The 14,884-nt window shown below is 50.4% G+C and overlaps 2 protein-coding genes across 2 annotated transcripts in view; both read right to left on the reverse strand.

The window, feature by feature from the left end:
- Positions 1-14,884, reverse strand: part of ATP1B2 (ATPase Na+/K+ transporting subunit beta 2) — a 193,345-nt gene that overhangs the window by 45,855 nt on the left and 132,606 nt on the right. The window lies entirely within an intron of this gene.
- Positions 1,625-12,796, reverse strand: LOC131197473 (monocarboxylate transporter 13-like). Its single transcript, XM_058181582.1, has 5 exons — positions 12,698-12,796; positions 10,646-10,861; positions 9,609-9,752; positions 8,270-9,034; positions 1,625-3,110 (listed from the first exon to the last, which is right to left on the reverse strand). The coding sequence occupies exons 2-5, from the start codon at positions 10,854-10,856 to the stop codon at positions 2,854-2,856; spliced, it is 1,377 nt and encodes a 458-aa protein (XP_058037565.1). The 5' UTR covers positions 10,857-10,861; positions 12,698-12,796; the 3' UTR covers positions 1,625-2,853.

Below are 14,884 nucleotides of genomic sequence, written 5' to 3' on the forward strand. Positions count from 1 at the left end.
AGTTACAACAGCAGTGAAAAAAAGTGCGTTCCAACCATTATTCACACTCACGTGGTCAAAATTCCGATGCTTGACAACTGATTCACATTTACGACGGTCGCAGTGTGACCGGGATCACGTGATTACCCTTTTGCGGCCTTCTGGCAAGCAAAGTCCAAGGTGGGGGGCAGGGAACCAGATTCACTTAACAACCGGGTTACCCATTTAACGTCTGCAGCCATTCACTGAACAAATGCGGCCGAGAAAAAGTCATAAAATGGGGCAAAACTCACTTAACGTACACTGGGGGGGGGTGTCCCACGGTGGTCCTAAATTGAGGACTACCTGTCGCCTGTTGTTCCTTGACCAATCAAACACAACCAGCTGTCAAATAACCACTCGGGGAAACCGATTTCACACCGATTTCGCTTCTCATTTTATTCCAAGAGTTTTTACAAAAAGGTTAAAACGAACGGAAATACTTGCAAACGTTTTTTTTTTCCACAAGTGGCAGCCTTTCGTAACCTCGTCGCGTTTTAAGACGGGCGGACTTCCATCTCCCAGAATCCCCCAGGCAGTCATTCTGCTGGGCTGGGCTGAGGAATTCTGGGAGTTGAAGTCCGCCCGTCTTAAAACGTGACGAGATTGAAAAACGCCGGACGAAAACAGACTAAAACAATATCACACATCGCCCCCGTTTCCCCCCACCCCCGCCCCAGCCGTTGTGGCGTAGGTGTACCGGCTGGGGATTATGGGATAAGTAATCAAATACACCCAGATTGCCCCCTGCTGGGCGCCGATAGTTGGCACTTGGACCGCGACGTTTCTGTTCCTTTGCTAAGCCTTGGCGCAGAATTCGATGCCACGACCAGCCATTGATGGCGGGGAGATAAGTGAGGGGGGGCAGACATCCGAGGGTCCCCTAGAGGGTGCATTTTGCACAAGTCCACAACTTGAAAGGGAGCCTCGCGTCACCCCAGTGGGAGTCTTCAAATATCTGAGCAGAGCCCGTTCCCCCAAATGCAGCCCCCCACCCTTCGAGAAGCCCCCCCGCCCAGTGCAGCAGCCCCATCCATCTGGCAAGAAGGAGGAAGCAGACCGGGGAGGGTGGGGGGTAGCTGGGAGAATGGTGCAAGAGGTGGCAGCGGGGAGGTCAAAAAAGTCAAAATGGCAGCCCCCGTGTGGACGCCCTCTTGGCGTCCTTCGGATTCCCTGTAGACATCCTGGGTTGAGGCTGAAAATTCTGCTGTTAAGGAGAACATCCAAGACGGACCAAGGGAATTGGTGCAAGGGAATTTCTGCAAGCCAATTTCTGCAAGAGAATTTCTGCAAGCAAACTTCTGCAAACCAATTTGGACAAGGGAATTTCCGCAAGCAAATTTCTGCAAGAGAATTTGCACAAGAGAATTTCCGCAAGTGAATTTGCACGAGAGAATTTCCGCAAGCGAATTTCTGCAAACCAATTTGGACAAGGGAATTTCTGCAAGCGAATTTGCACAAGAGAATTTCTGCAAGTGAATTTGAACAAGAGAATTTCCATGGCAATTTCTGCAAACCAATTTGGACAAGGAATTTCTGCAAACCAATTTGGACAAGGAATTTCCGCAAGTGAATTTGAACAAGAGAATTTCCGCAAGCGAATTTCTGCAAACCAATTTGGACAAGGGAATTTCTGCAAGCGAATTTGCACAAGAGAATTTCTGCAAGTGAATTTGAACAAGAGAATTTCCGCAAGCGAATTTCTGCAAACCAATTTGGACAAGGGAATTTCTGCAAGCGAATTTGCACAAGAGAATTTCCGCAAGTGAATTTGCTGGAGAGAATTTCCGCAAGCGAATTTCTGCAAACCAATTTGGACAAGGGAATTTCTGCAAGGGAATTTCTGCAGGGAATATTTCGGGAAAAGAAGCGGAAGTTAAGCCAGAAACCCCGTGGGACAGCTTGGACCCAAACCAAGTGAGACCCCATTGCTGAGGGTGACGGGAACCGAGGCGTCTGAGGCAGGTTTCGGCTGAGAGATTTGGCCACCCTGGCTGGATTTTAACTTCTCCAATCCCAGGGACTGCGCCCACATTTGGCTAACAGCAGTTTTGGGGGAGGAAGGGTCTTGCTGTGGGCGGACGCCCTCAAGGGCCCCAGTGAAGCCCTCCCCCCAAAGACAATCAAGGGAAGATCCATTTGAAACAGGATCCCTACGGAGAAAGCTGGTAGCAAGACCCGGGGCATCTCATCCCAGGGCTGTGGAGGAGGGGTAGGGCTCCCCCCGCTTTTGGCACGCGATGGTACGGTGGGCCCAGTAGGTCCATTTTTTGCCCTCTCCAGGCTCCAGAGCCTTTCTAGGAGCCCGGGGAGGGCGAAAATGGCGTTCCCCCTCTTCCCCGAATGTGCTCCGAAAGCCGGAAACGGTCCCTTTCCCGACTTCCGGTCTCATGCATACCATAGATTTGTCATCACGGGGTTAGGGAGTCCATCGGGACCGGCATCATGAGCCTGCGCCCGCGGGGTTTGCCCAGTTGAACAGAAGGCATTCGTTTCCGCGTTCCGGGTTCGATTTTCCTAAAAACCCGCTCTTTTGCAGATAAAGAGGTTTAAGGCAGGAGACTCCAAGTTCGGCTCCTTTAAAGCTTGTGGACTTCAACTCCCAGAATCCCCCAGCCAGCAGAGAATTCTGGGAGTTGAAGTCCACCTGTCTTAAAAGGGCGATCCCTGGTTCAAGGCACCGGGAGGTAAATCTGTAGAGACACGTGGCTTTACGTCGCTGCGACGAATAACCCCTCGTTCTTGCACGCACATTTACACACTCAATTACACACAGCCCCACACGTGTTCTGGTCCGCTTTGGATTCACGTCCACCTTTGGACTCCTGCGGCCACTCAGCTCTTCAAGGGGGTCTGCTCGGCCGCCGGCCCCCCTGGGCACTTTTCGGGAGAGAGGTCTGCGGGAGGCACCACCGAGGTCAAGCGGCTGTCATCCCCGGTCTCCCTGCCAAGCCGGGCATCGTGCCAATCCGGCTGGGCCAGGCAGGTGGAGAAACTGGGCACCGTCGCCAGGACGAGACTCCCGGCCAAAAGGAAGGAGCCGGCGGCGAGGAAGGAGGCTGCGTAGTTGCCAGTGAGGTCTCGCAGCCAACCTGAAAGAAAACAGCCGAACATGAAGCCGCGGCAGAAGATCATTCAGGGTGAACGGTGGCAGGAGGTTCAATCACCCGTAGCCGCGTGGACCAACCATACCTGGGCGTCACACCTGGAATATTGTACACCTGGAATACTGCATCCCGTTTTGGTCCCCATGTTACCAAAAAAATATGTTGAGAGAAGAGAAACTAAGATAATTAAAGGCCCGGAGATTAAAACATATGAAGAACAGTTGCAGAATTTGGGTTTGGCCGGTCTAGAGAAAAGGATTATGGGTGACATGATAGCAGTCTTCCAATATTTGAGGGGCTGCCCCAAAGAAGAGCAGGGGGGGGTTCAAACTGTTCTCCAAAGCCCCTGAAGGCAGGACGAGAAGCAACGGAAGCAACCTGGAATTGAGGAGAAATTTCCTGACAGTGAGGACAATTAACCAGTGGAACTGCTTGCCACCAGAAGTTGTGGGTGCTGTATCACTGGAGGCTTTTAAGAAGAGATTGGACAGCCATTGGTCTGAGATGTTATAGGCCCGTCATGGCGAACCTATGGCACGCATGCCACAGGTGGCACACGTAGCCATATCAGCGGGCACGCGAGTTCAGGTCCGGCGGGCATGCGCATGCCAGCCAGCTAATTTTCGGGCCTTCTGGGCCCACCAGAAGTAGGGAAACAGGTTGTTTCCTGCCTCTGGAGGTAGGCCCGTTTTTCTCTCTCTCCCCAGCCTCCAGAGCCTTTCTAGGAGTCTCGGGAGGGCGAAAATGGCCTTCTCCACCCACCCCGGAGGCTGAAAATGGCCTGTTTGCCAACTTCCGGACCCTCCCCAGACTCCTAGAAAGGCTCTGGAGCCAGGTGAGAGAGGAAAAACGGGCCTACCGGGCCATCGTGTGGCAGGAGCAGGGGGAGTGGGGGGGGGAGGTTGCACATGCGTGTGTGGGGGCAGGGTGCATAGAATTATGGGTGTGGGCATGCATGCGCATGACCCCCGCTCCCCCCTCCTGGCATGCGATGGCAAAAAGGTTAGCCATCGCTGTTATGGGCCCTATAATACAGGGTTTCCTGCTTCAGCAGGGGGCTGGACTAGAAGACCTCCAAGATCCCTCCCAATTCTCTAATTCTGTTATTCTATAATCCCAGATCAATTCACCAGTGGAACAGCTCGCCACCAGAATTTGTGGCTGCTCTGGGTGTTTTTAAGAAGAGACTGGGCAGTCACTTGTCTGAAATGGTATATGGGGGTCTCCTGCTTGAGGAGGGGGCTGGACTAGAAGACCTCCGAGGTCCCTTCCAGTTCTATTCTGATGGATTCAGTCAGTCAGATTAACAGAGCTGGAAGGGACCTTGGAGGTCATCTAGTCCAACTCCCACTGATCATTGAGCAACACACAACGGGGGATGGAGAAAGAACAAATTGTGGAGTCTAAGGTCATGCAGAGAAAAGACATTTTCTCTCTTCCAAAAATGGGCCCAGGGGAGCTGGACAGACCCAGTTCAGGTAATCCTCGTTTAGTGACCGTTCAAAGTTACAACGGCATTGAAAAGAGAGACTTAGGGCTGTTCTTTGGGAGGGGTGCAGTAAATATACTCCAAGTTACCCCAGATGGGAAAATGCTGGTCTTTAGCAGTCAAGGGGGTTCAACGACTTCGAAGTAACGGCAGTCCTCTACTTACGACCGTTCATTTAGTGACCGAAGTCACAACAGCACTGAAAAAAAAAAGAGACTTCGGACCGTTTTTTCCACACTTACGACAGTTATGGCATCCCCATGGTCCCGTGATCAAAAATTTGGACGCCTGCCAACCGGTTCCTATTTACGACGGTTGCGGCGTCCAAGGGGGTGGGAGAGGGGGTCGCGCGATCCCCCCCCCTTTGGCCACTTTCTGTCCAGCCAAGACAACGGGATGTGGGGGGGGAGTCAGTCACTTAAGGACCATGCGACTTGCTTAACAACGGCAGCGTTTTACGAAACGTCGTAAAACAGGGCCAAAGCAGGGGTGAAATCTAAATGTTTTTGCTACCGGTTCCGTGGGCGTGGCTTGGCGGGGCGTGGCTTGGCGGGAAGGGTCATGTGACTGGGTGGGCGTGGCTATGTGACTGGGGGGTGGGGATCAAAAGACAGAAACTCACTAACGATGTCCTGCTGGAGTTGGGTTGGACTAGATGACCTTCAGGTCCCTTCCAGCCCTGGATTATCCTCCGAAGCTGCGTCTAGTGCCAGGTTTGTAGTCCTTCCTTCCTCTCCTCCCTCCCTCCTTCCTTTCTTCCTTGCCTCCTTTCTTTCTTTCTCTATCTCTCTCTCTTAAAAATGAACCCCCGCACACACCCCGTTTTTTCCTCCCAGCAGGCTTCCCTGAGACCCAAACTAAAAAACTGGGGGGGGGAAGTCCGCTTTTCCTCCCAGCAGGCTTCAGGGAGGGAGGAAAAACGGACTCCCCCCACCTCGGTTTTTTGGCTAGCACCCAGCTAAGCCGCGTAATCATCAGAGGCTTTTTTTTAACATTTAAAAGCATTTTTTCGGCCAAAGAAAAAATGCTTTTAAAAGTTTTTTTAAAAAAAAACCCGCCGCCATCGCTACCGGATCGGCCGATCCATTCCGAACCGGGAGCATTTCACCCCTGGGCCAAAACATCCCTACTCAGCATCGGACGTGTTGGGCCGAGTTGTAGCGGTAATCATCTCGACATTACAACTCGGCCCCAAATTTCCGACTTCCGACTTCCCGTTCTTTAATTTTGATCGATCCAGACGTTAAGAAGTCCCGGGCGTTAAGTGGGCGAAGTGGTCAAGAAACTTGGGTGCCTCTCTTGGCCTCAAGGTACCGCGTGGCCCAGAGCCGACTCCCAAGTCCTTCCCGGGGCTGCTAATATTCTCCAAGCAGGGCAGGGATCCAACCGCCACGCAGCAGAGCCAAGATCACCCAGGCTCACGAGGCTCCCAGCTACGTCCGCCAGACGTCCCCGTTGGCATCTCAGGAGCTTCCGCACCTGCCGAGCTCCACACCTGGAACGGAGGCGGCGGGGGGGTGGGGTGTATCCACAAAGGCGGAGATGGGGGGGGCCGGAATCACCCAACTCAACACGGATTGGATCTTCTGGATCATCGTAATCCTCTAGAGAAGATCCGGGACACGTGAAACAATATTGCTGGACACGAGAAAGGAGAAGGGCTTCCACACCTCTTAGGAGTCGTTGGTTGGTGCCCTCAGAGCTGGGTGGTTTCCTTCCAGATGTTTCATGACCCCCAACTAGGTAACATCATTGGTGCTAGAAGGGAGGGGGTTTGTGGGGGGGGAGGAGGAGGGGGAGGGGGTTTGCGGGGGGAGGAGGAGGAGGAGGAAGAGGAGGAGGACTGTGGGGGTCCTTGGTGCTCTCTGAGCTTGGTGGTTTTCTTACAGACGTTTCATGACCCAACTAGGGAACATCATCAGTGCTAGCAACGCTGCAAGAAAACCACCAAGCTCAGAGAGCATCAAGCAACCTCATTTCAACCCCGAGCTACAAATATTCTCCTTTATTTTCCATCCAGCTCGCACCTGGACCCTCACCCTGATCTGCTTCCTGTTTTCTGTAGGCCATGTTCTGAGGGGCTGCGTCCCCTGCTTCATTGCCTGAAGCAGGAAACAAACCACGATGTGACATTGGGATCAGACACTGGAGGTTAAGGACCTAGCCACCTCTTGTTTCCCACGAGTCCGCACAACACCCGATGCAACATTGGAGAATTCCTCCAGCGCTGTCGGGCAAACATAGGACAGGGTGCGCAACTTAGGTGTCCTCCTGGATGATCGGCTGTCGTTTGAAGACCATTTGACGGCCGTCTCCAGGAGGGCCTTCCACCAGGTTCGCCTGGTTCGGCAGTTGCGCCCCTTCCTTGATCGGGATGCCTTGTGCACAGTCACTCATGCGCTCGTTACCTCTCGCTTGGATTATTGTAATGCTCTCTACATGGGGCTCCCCTTGAAGTGCACTCGGAGGCTTCAGTTAGTCCAGAATGCAGCTGCGTGGGTGATAGAGGGAGCTCCGCGTAGCTCCCATATAACACCGCTCCTGCGCAGACTGCACTGGCTGCCTGTGGCCTTTCGAGTGCACTTTAAGGTGTTGGTTACAACCTTTAAAGCGCTCCATGGCTTAGGGCCTGGGTACCTACGGGACCGCCTGCTGTTACCACACGCCTCCCACCGACCCGTACGCTCTCACTGAGAGGGACTTCTCAGGGTGCCGTCCGCCAAACAATGTCGGCTGGCGGCCCCCAGGGGAAGGGCCTTCTCTGTGGGGGCTCCCACACTCTGGAACGAACTTCCCCCGGGTTTACGCCAAATACCTGACCTTCGGACTTTTCGCCGTGAACTGAAGACACACCTTTTTATCCGCGCGGGGCTGGCTTAAATTGAATTTTAAATGTCAAATTTTATTAATTTTAAATGGGTTTTTTAGTGTATGGTAAATTTTTAAATTGTCAGGCTAATTTAAATAAGTTTTTTAAATTGCATTTTAATTGTATTTTGTATTGTTTGTTTTATTCTGCCTGTACACCGCCCTGAGTCCTTCGGGAGAAGGGCGGTATAAAAATCAAATAAATAAATAAATAAATAAATAAAATAAATAAATATAAAGCGCTATCCCGCCGACATCTCAACAGGATTAAAAAAAATCTGTTTTCTCCTTTGACCTGGATCCCTGCAACACCAACGGAAACAAGAAGAACGAGTTCTGACGTGCATCCACAATTGTGTTGTGGCCTCTCGGCCACCGGCCCCTCCAGCAGCCGAATTAAAGGAGGCGGGCGTGGGAGTCCGGTCAACATCAGGGCGACCCAAGGGGGAAGAGGGAATGGAGCTGGCAGGGAGAGGGGGGGGGACGGGACCCTGGGCCGTCCATCAGCCCTCAGATGGAGAGTCAACAGCCTCCAGGTCTGGAGGTGGCTGTTGAGGAGGAGGAGGAACAGCTGGGTCCAGTGCCTGAGGTGCAGATGCGCAGAAGGCAGAGGAGAGGAGAACATGGAAATCTATGGGCCGGTCCTTGGGACAAGAGAGCCACTGCTGGTAGTGAAGCCCCTCTCTAGCTCTCGGGATTAAAGGCAGGGGGGTGGCGACAAATGGAGTTCACTTCAGAGGGTTTGTCGTGTCGGGGGATCTGGGTGAGAACAGATTGTGTCACTTACCTGACAGGGGGGACCCCAAGAGCCCCCCAATGCTTTCGATCATCTGCAGCAGCCCCATGGCACTGAAGATGTTCTCGATGCCCACGATCTCCGGAATGATGGAGAAGACCACGGGCGTCAGGGCTCCCGAGAAGAATCCGTAGCCGAGGCTGATAGCCACGAGGAGCGGGTAAGTGTGACCCCAAGCGATCAGCAACAAGGAGATTCCCGTCAAGAAAGTCCAGGCCACCAGCAGGTGGATCAACCGCAACGACCTGTAGCTGCCCAGCCAGCCGGAGAAGAGGCGACCGCAAAGATCGGCCACGGCCGTGAGGGACATCAGAAAGGCAGCCTGGTATTCGTCAAAGCCTAGTTCTCGCGCCCGGGCCACCAGGTGGACGTAGGGGATGAAATAACCTGTGTTGACCAGGGTGATGGCCACCACAAACCGCATGAACGGGCAGTTGGAAAGCAGCTGCAGGCCGAAGAGATTGGAGACCGTCTTCCAACTCGGTCCCGTCAGCTTTCCACCGGACACGTCGTCCTTCAGGGTCAGGGGCCGGATCAGAGCGCCGCAAACCACGAGGTTGAAGGACATGCCGGCCACGATCATCAGGGCGCCCCGCCAGGCGTAGGTGTCCACCAGGAATTGGAAGAGAGGTGAGAAAGCGAAGGAGGAGATTCCCACGCCGGTGAGGGCCAAACTGGTAGCCAGCGTCCGGCGCCTCTTGAAGTAGCGAGCTACGGAGGCCACGGACGGCGTGAAGACCAAGGCCCAGCCGAAGCCTGCAACGAAATCAGAGGGCGCCCCCAATTTCCCTCTTGATCTAAAACTTTGCTGAAGATCTTCTACAGCACAGTTTCTCAATTGTAGGGGTGGACTTCCATTCCCAGAATTCCCCAGACAGCCTGCTTTAATACGGGTGGACTTCAACTCCCAGAATTCCCTAGTTGGCATGCTTTAAGATGGGTGGGCTTCAACTCCCAGAATTCCCTAGCCAGCCTGCTTTAACATGGGTGGAGTTCAATTTCCAGAATTCCCCAGATAGCCATTCCTGTGTTTGTTTTTTCCTCCTATCCCCTAGAGCGGAGAGATCGTAGAGGAAGGGATTAGAAGAGAGTATAAGGAGGCCACAATAGGTGTCCATATCGAAAGGAATGAATTGGTGTCAGGGAATTCTGGGGGTTTGAAGTCCACCCATCTTAAAGCTGCCGAGCTTAAGAAACAGTGATTTGAAAGTGAAAGGGCCTCACTTAGTGACGGTGTCTCTGCAGAAGGATTCGTGATTTTTGAACAGAAGGAAAATTTCAGGGCCATATTTGGGCCACGAAGAGACCGCGGGCGTTTCTAACAACGTACCTGAAAGGAGGCCAATGCTGAGGTATAAATGCACCAACCGGGTAGCAAACGATGCCAACAGGAGACCCAGGCCGGAGAGAAACCCACCAACCATAATCACGGGCCGAGCTCCGTAGCGGGAACTCAGGGCAGTTCCCACCGGACCTAAAAAGGACGACAAAACCGGGTTACACTATGTGCTACACAATGGACTTCAACTCTTAGAATTCCGCAGTCTGAAACTGAGAGACACAGAGAATTCTGGGAGTTGAAGTCCACCCACCTTAAACTGGCTGAGAAGCATTGTCCTGGGCCTCCAAACCTGGCAACTTTAAGACTTGTGGACTTCAACTCCCAGAATTCCTCAGCTAGCAATGTTCAGTCTTGGGGACTTCAACTCCCAGAATTCCCTAGTCTCAGATTGAGAAGCACACTGAATTCTGGGAGTTGAAGTCAACCCACCTTAAACCCACTGTCCTGGAGGCCCAGGGTCTCCAAACCTGGCAACTTGTGGACTTCAACTCCCAGAATTCCTCAGCCAGCAATGTTCAGTCTTGGGGACTTCAACTCCCAGAATTCCCTAGTCTCAGACTGAGAAGCACACAGAATTCTGGGAGTTGAACTCACCTTAAACTCGCTGAGCAGCATTATCCTGGAGGCCCGAGGTCTCCAAACCTGGCAACTTCAATTCCCAGAATTCCTCAGCCAGCAATGGTCAGACTGGTGGACTTCAATTCCCAGAATTCCCCAACCTGAGATTGAGAAACTCAGAATTCTGGGAGTTGAAGTCCACCCACCTTAAACTGGCTGAGAAGTGCTGTCCTGGAGGTCCAGGGCCTCCAAACCTGGCAACTAGTGGACTTCAGCTCCCAGAATTCCCTAGCCTAGAACAGAATTCTGGGCGTTGAAGTCCACAAGTCTTAAAGTTGCCAAGTCTGGAGATCCCTGCGCGGTAGGCGAACAGCTGTTGGGGTTGAATAAATGCTAGTTGCGTCTTGACCCCCCCCCCAACTCCACGCAGGTAATCCCCTTGCTCCCCCCCCCACCACATAACTCACTAGCAAACTGCTGCACGGCGATCCCAATGGAAGTGATCCAGGAGATCCGTCCGGACAATTCTTGGAAATGAGCCACAAACTTCACGAAGAAAACGCCGAAGGAGCGCAGAACGCCGAAGACCAAAGCGGACTGGAGGAAGGCAGCCAAGACCACCACCCAGCCCCAGCCCCCATCCGGGGGGGCCGGGACGACGGCGCTCCGGACCAGCATGGATCCTTGGGGGGGAAGAGGGGGGGGGCAAAAAGAAACGGTTTCTTTCTTTCTCTTTCTCTTTCTTTCTTTCTTTTTCTTCCTTCCTTCCTTCCTTTACTCCTTCCTTCTTTCTCTCTTTTGCTTTCTTTTACTTCCTCCCTTCTCTTCTTTTTCTGTCTTTCCTTCCTTTTCTCTTGCCTCTTTTTCTTTCTTTCTTTCTTTCTTTATTCCTTCCTTCTTTCCTTCCGTTCTTTTCTGCCTTTTTTCCTCCCTTCCTTTTTTTCTTTTTCTTTCTTTCTTTTCCTTCCTTCTTCCCTTTGTTTCCTTTCTTTTCTCCTTCTTTTTTTCTTTCCTTTCTTTTTTCGTTCCTTCCTTCCTTTTCTCCTTCCTGCTGTTTTCTTTTTTTTCCTCTTTCCTTTTTCTTTCCTTCCTTCCTTTTCTTCTTCCCTCTTTTTTCTCTTTCTTTTTCCTTCCTTCTCTTTCTTTTCCTTCCTTCCTTCCTCCTTCTCTTCTTTCTTTCCTTTCTTTCTTTCCTTCCTTCCTTCCTTTTTTCTTCCTTTCTTTTCTACCTTTTACTCCTTCCTTCCTTCCTTCCTTCCTTCCTTTTCTTCTTCCCTCTTTTTTCTCTTTCTTTTTCCTTCCTTCTCTTTCTTTTCCTTCCTTCCTTCCTCCCTTCTCTTTCTTTCTTTTCTTTCTTTCCTTCCTTCTTCCTTCCTTTTTTTGTTTCTTCCTTTCTTTTCTACCTTTTTACTCCTTCCTTCCTTCCTTCCTTCCTTCCTTTTCTTTCCTTTCCTTTCCTTTCTTTCTCTTTCTTTTATTCTTTCCTTCCTTCACTTCTTTCTGGCTTTTTGTGGTTCGCATTTCTCTCTTTTAATTTTCTGCAGAAGGGGTCAAAAAAGTCAAAATTTATTTATTTATTTATTTTATTTATTTTATTTGCATTTATATCCCGCCCTTCTCCAAAGACTCAGGGCGGCTTGCACTATGTCAGGCAAAATAGCAGCCCATTGTTTATATTTTTTTCAGGTGGGTCACAAAACAGGCAGAGAGCATTGATGGCAAAGTTGTGGCCTCCCTCCTGACTATTCTCACCCTAACCCGGCAGGCCAGGCCCGGCCCATCAACCTGGTTAGTAGAAGGTTCCAGGTTTGCTTTGAACCCAGGAAACCCCTCCCCACCCACCCACCCACCCCGCGATCAAAGTGAGAACGTGGGAATGCAAAGGGAAACACTTGCAAAGACCCTCAAATCCTGCCTTAGCAACCCTCTTCTGTAAGATGTGAAGATTTGGGGAGGGGGCACTTTTAAGATGCCCCCTTCCCATCGGCACTGGCATTGGCTTCTATTTTTTGGGTGCCCCCTCCCCGGGGGGAGAGAACAAAAAGGCAGTAGTGGGACAGGACCTGGGGTATTCTGTGGCCAGCCTCTCGGCCCAGCAAGGGGACCTCTGAGGACGTGCAAAGTGCTCTCCCCTTTGGCTGCAATGGATTCCCTTCTCTCTCTCTCTTTCTCCCCCGTGGCACCTGCACCCCAGGAAGGATCCACGGTTTGCATTTTGCAAGCAGATTAATCCGGGGTGAGGGACAGGTGGGAGGAAGTGGGGAGGGGGCAGAAAAGCAGCCCCCTTCGGTCCTTTCCACCTGGGCAGGAGATCCAGGAAGATCTTCTGGGATTCGGGGGGGTTTTTCCCTAAGACGCCCCCTCCTTCTGAGCATCCTGAAAGGCAAAGCTCCCCCCCCCCAAGAAAATGGACCACATCTCCCCCTCCTCAGAAAAAAGCCCAGCAGGTGCAGCCTCCAATTCCCAACACCTGTGCCCTCCCCCTCCCCACTTCTCCCACCCTCCAGCCCTTTGCTTACCGGGGTCTGTTGTTTGGGGTGGGGTGGGGGGGGCAGCGGCTTAGGAAGGAAGCGGCGGCGGCTACAATGTTGCAGGAGCCCGAGGAGGCGGGGCCTGGGAGAGAAGCCACGCCCCCCCTCCGTCTCGTTCATCGCGGTCCAAGAATCCTTTTCTTATCTGTGCGGAGGGGAGGGAGGGAGGGAGGGAGGCGGTGAGATCGGCGCAGCCGCACTGAGGACCTGCCTGCCTGCCGGGGTGGGGGTGGGGGTCGCCGGTGGTGGACTGCAAGGTGACTTCCTCCCTCCCTTCCTTCCTTCCTTCCTTCCTTCCTTTCTCTTTTTCTCCCTCCCTTCCTGTCTCGTTCCTTCCTTCCTTGCTTCCTTCCTCTGTGTCTCTTTTCCTCCATCCTTCCTCACTTCTGCCTGCCTGCCTGCCTTCCCTCCCTCTGTCTGTCTGTGTACCCACCCGTCCGTCCGTCCATCCATCCATCCATCTCATCTGTCCGTCCGTCTGTCTATCTATTATCCATATATGTATCATTATCTATCTCTCTACCCGTCCATCTATCCATCCATATCATCTTTCTCTCTTTCTCTCTCCCTATCTATCCATCCATCCATATCATCTGTCTATCTTATCTATCTATCTTATCCATCCACCCATATCATCTATCTATCTAGCTCTGTCTATCTATCTATCTATCTATCTATCTATCTATCTATCTATCTATCTATCTATCTATCTATCTATCTATCTATCTATCTATTAGGATATCTATTAGGATATCTATCTATCAGGATCCCTCGCATCCTGGACATAAACTGTTTCAACTCCTATCCGCAAAACGACGCTATAGAGCACTGCACACCAGAACAACTAGACACAAGAACAGTTTTTCCCCGAAGGCCATCACTCTGCTAAACAAATAATTCCCTCAGCACTGTCAGACTATTTACTGAATCTGCACTACTATTAATCTTCTCATCGTTCCCATCACCCATCTCTTTCCACTTATGACTGTATGACTATAACTTGTTGCTGGCAATCCTTATGATTTATATTGATATATTGACCATCAATTGTGTTGTAAATGTTGTACCTTGATGAACGTATCTTTTCTTTTATGTACACTGAGAGCATCTGCACCAAGACAAATTCCTTGTGTGTCCAATCACACTTGGCCAATAAAAATTCTATTCTATTCTATTCTATTCTATTCTATTCTATTCTATTCTATTCTATCTGTCATATCCATCCATCCATCCATCCATATTATCTATCTATTTATTATCTATCTCTCTGTCTATCTATCTATATCTATCTATCTATCTATCTATCTATCTATCTATCTATCTATCTATCTATCTATCTATCTATCTCTATCATACCTATCTATCTATCTATCTATTATCTATCTATCTATCTATCTATCTATCTATCTATCTATCTATTATCTCTCTGTCTATCTATCTATATCTATCTATCTATCTATCTATCTATCTATCTATCTATCTATCTATCTATCTATCTATCTCTATCATACCTATCTATCTATCTATTATCTATCTGTCTGTCTATCTATCTATATCTATCTATCTATCTATCTATCTATCTATCTATCTATCTATCTATCTATCTCTATCATACCTATCTATCTATCTATCTATCTATCTATCTATCTATCTATCTATCTCTATCATACCTATCTATCTATCTATCTATCTATCTATCTATCTATCTATCTATCTATCTATCTTTCTGTCTATCTATCATATCCATCCATCCATATCACCTATCTATCTATCTAATCAAGGAGAGAAGCAACCTGCAACTAAGGAGAAACTTCCTAACAGGGAGGACAATTAACCAGTGGAACTCCTTGCCACCAGATGTTGTGGGTGCTCCATCACTGGAGATTTTTAAGAAGAGACTGGGCAGCCATTTGTCTGAAATGGTCTAGGCGGATCTCCTGCTTGAGCAGGGGGCTGGACTAGAAGACCTCCAAGGTCCCTTCCAACTCTGTTACTCTGTGCTTATCATATCCATCCATCAATATCATCCATCTCTCTCTCTCTCTCTCTCTCTCTCTCTCTCTCTCTCTCTCTATATATATATATATATATATATATATATATATATATATATATATATATATGTATGTATGTATATCATCCATCCATCCATCCATCCAAGTTCTACCCTGCCGG

This window comes from Ahaetulla prasina, chromosome 4, assembly GCF_028640845.1.
Source record: "Ahaetulla prasina isolate Xishuangbanna chromosome 4, ASM2864084v1, whole genome shotgun sequence".
Lineage (NCBI taxonomy): Eukaryota > Metazoa > Chordata > Lepidosauria > Squamata > Colubridae > Ahaetulla > Ahaetulla prasina.

Coding starts and splice junctions, on each gene's coding strand:
- LOC131197473 (XM_058181582.1), bottom strand. CDS start 10,856: ATGCTGGTCCGGAGCGCCGTCGTCCCGGCCCCCCCGGATGGGGGCTGG. Junction 9,753..10,645: donor CGCCGTGCAGCAGTTTGCTA/GTGAGTTATGTG, acceptor CGTCCTTTTTAG/GTCCGGTGGGAACTGCCCTG. Junction 9,035..9,608: donor CAGCATTGGCCTCCTTTCAG/GTACGTTGTTAG, acceptor ATTTCGTTGCAG/GCTTCGGCTGGGCCTTGGTC.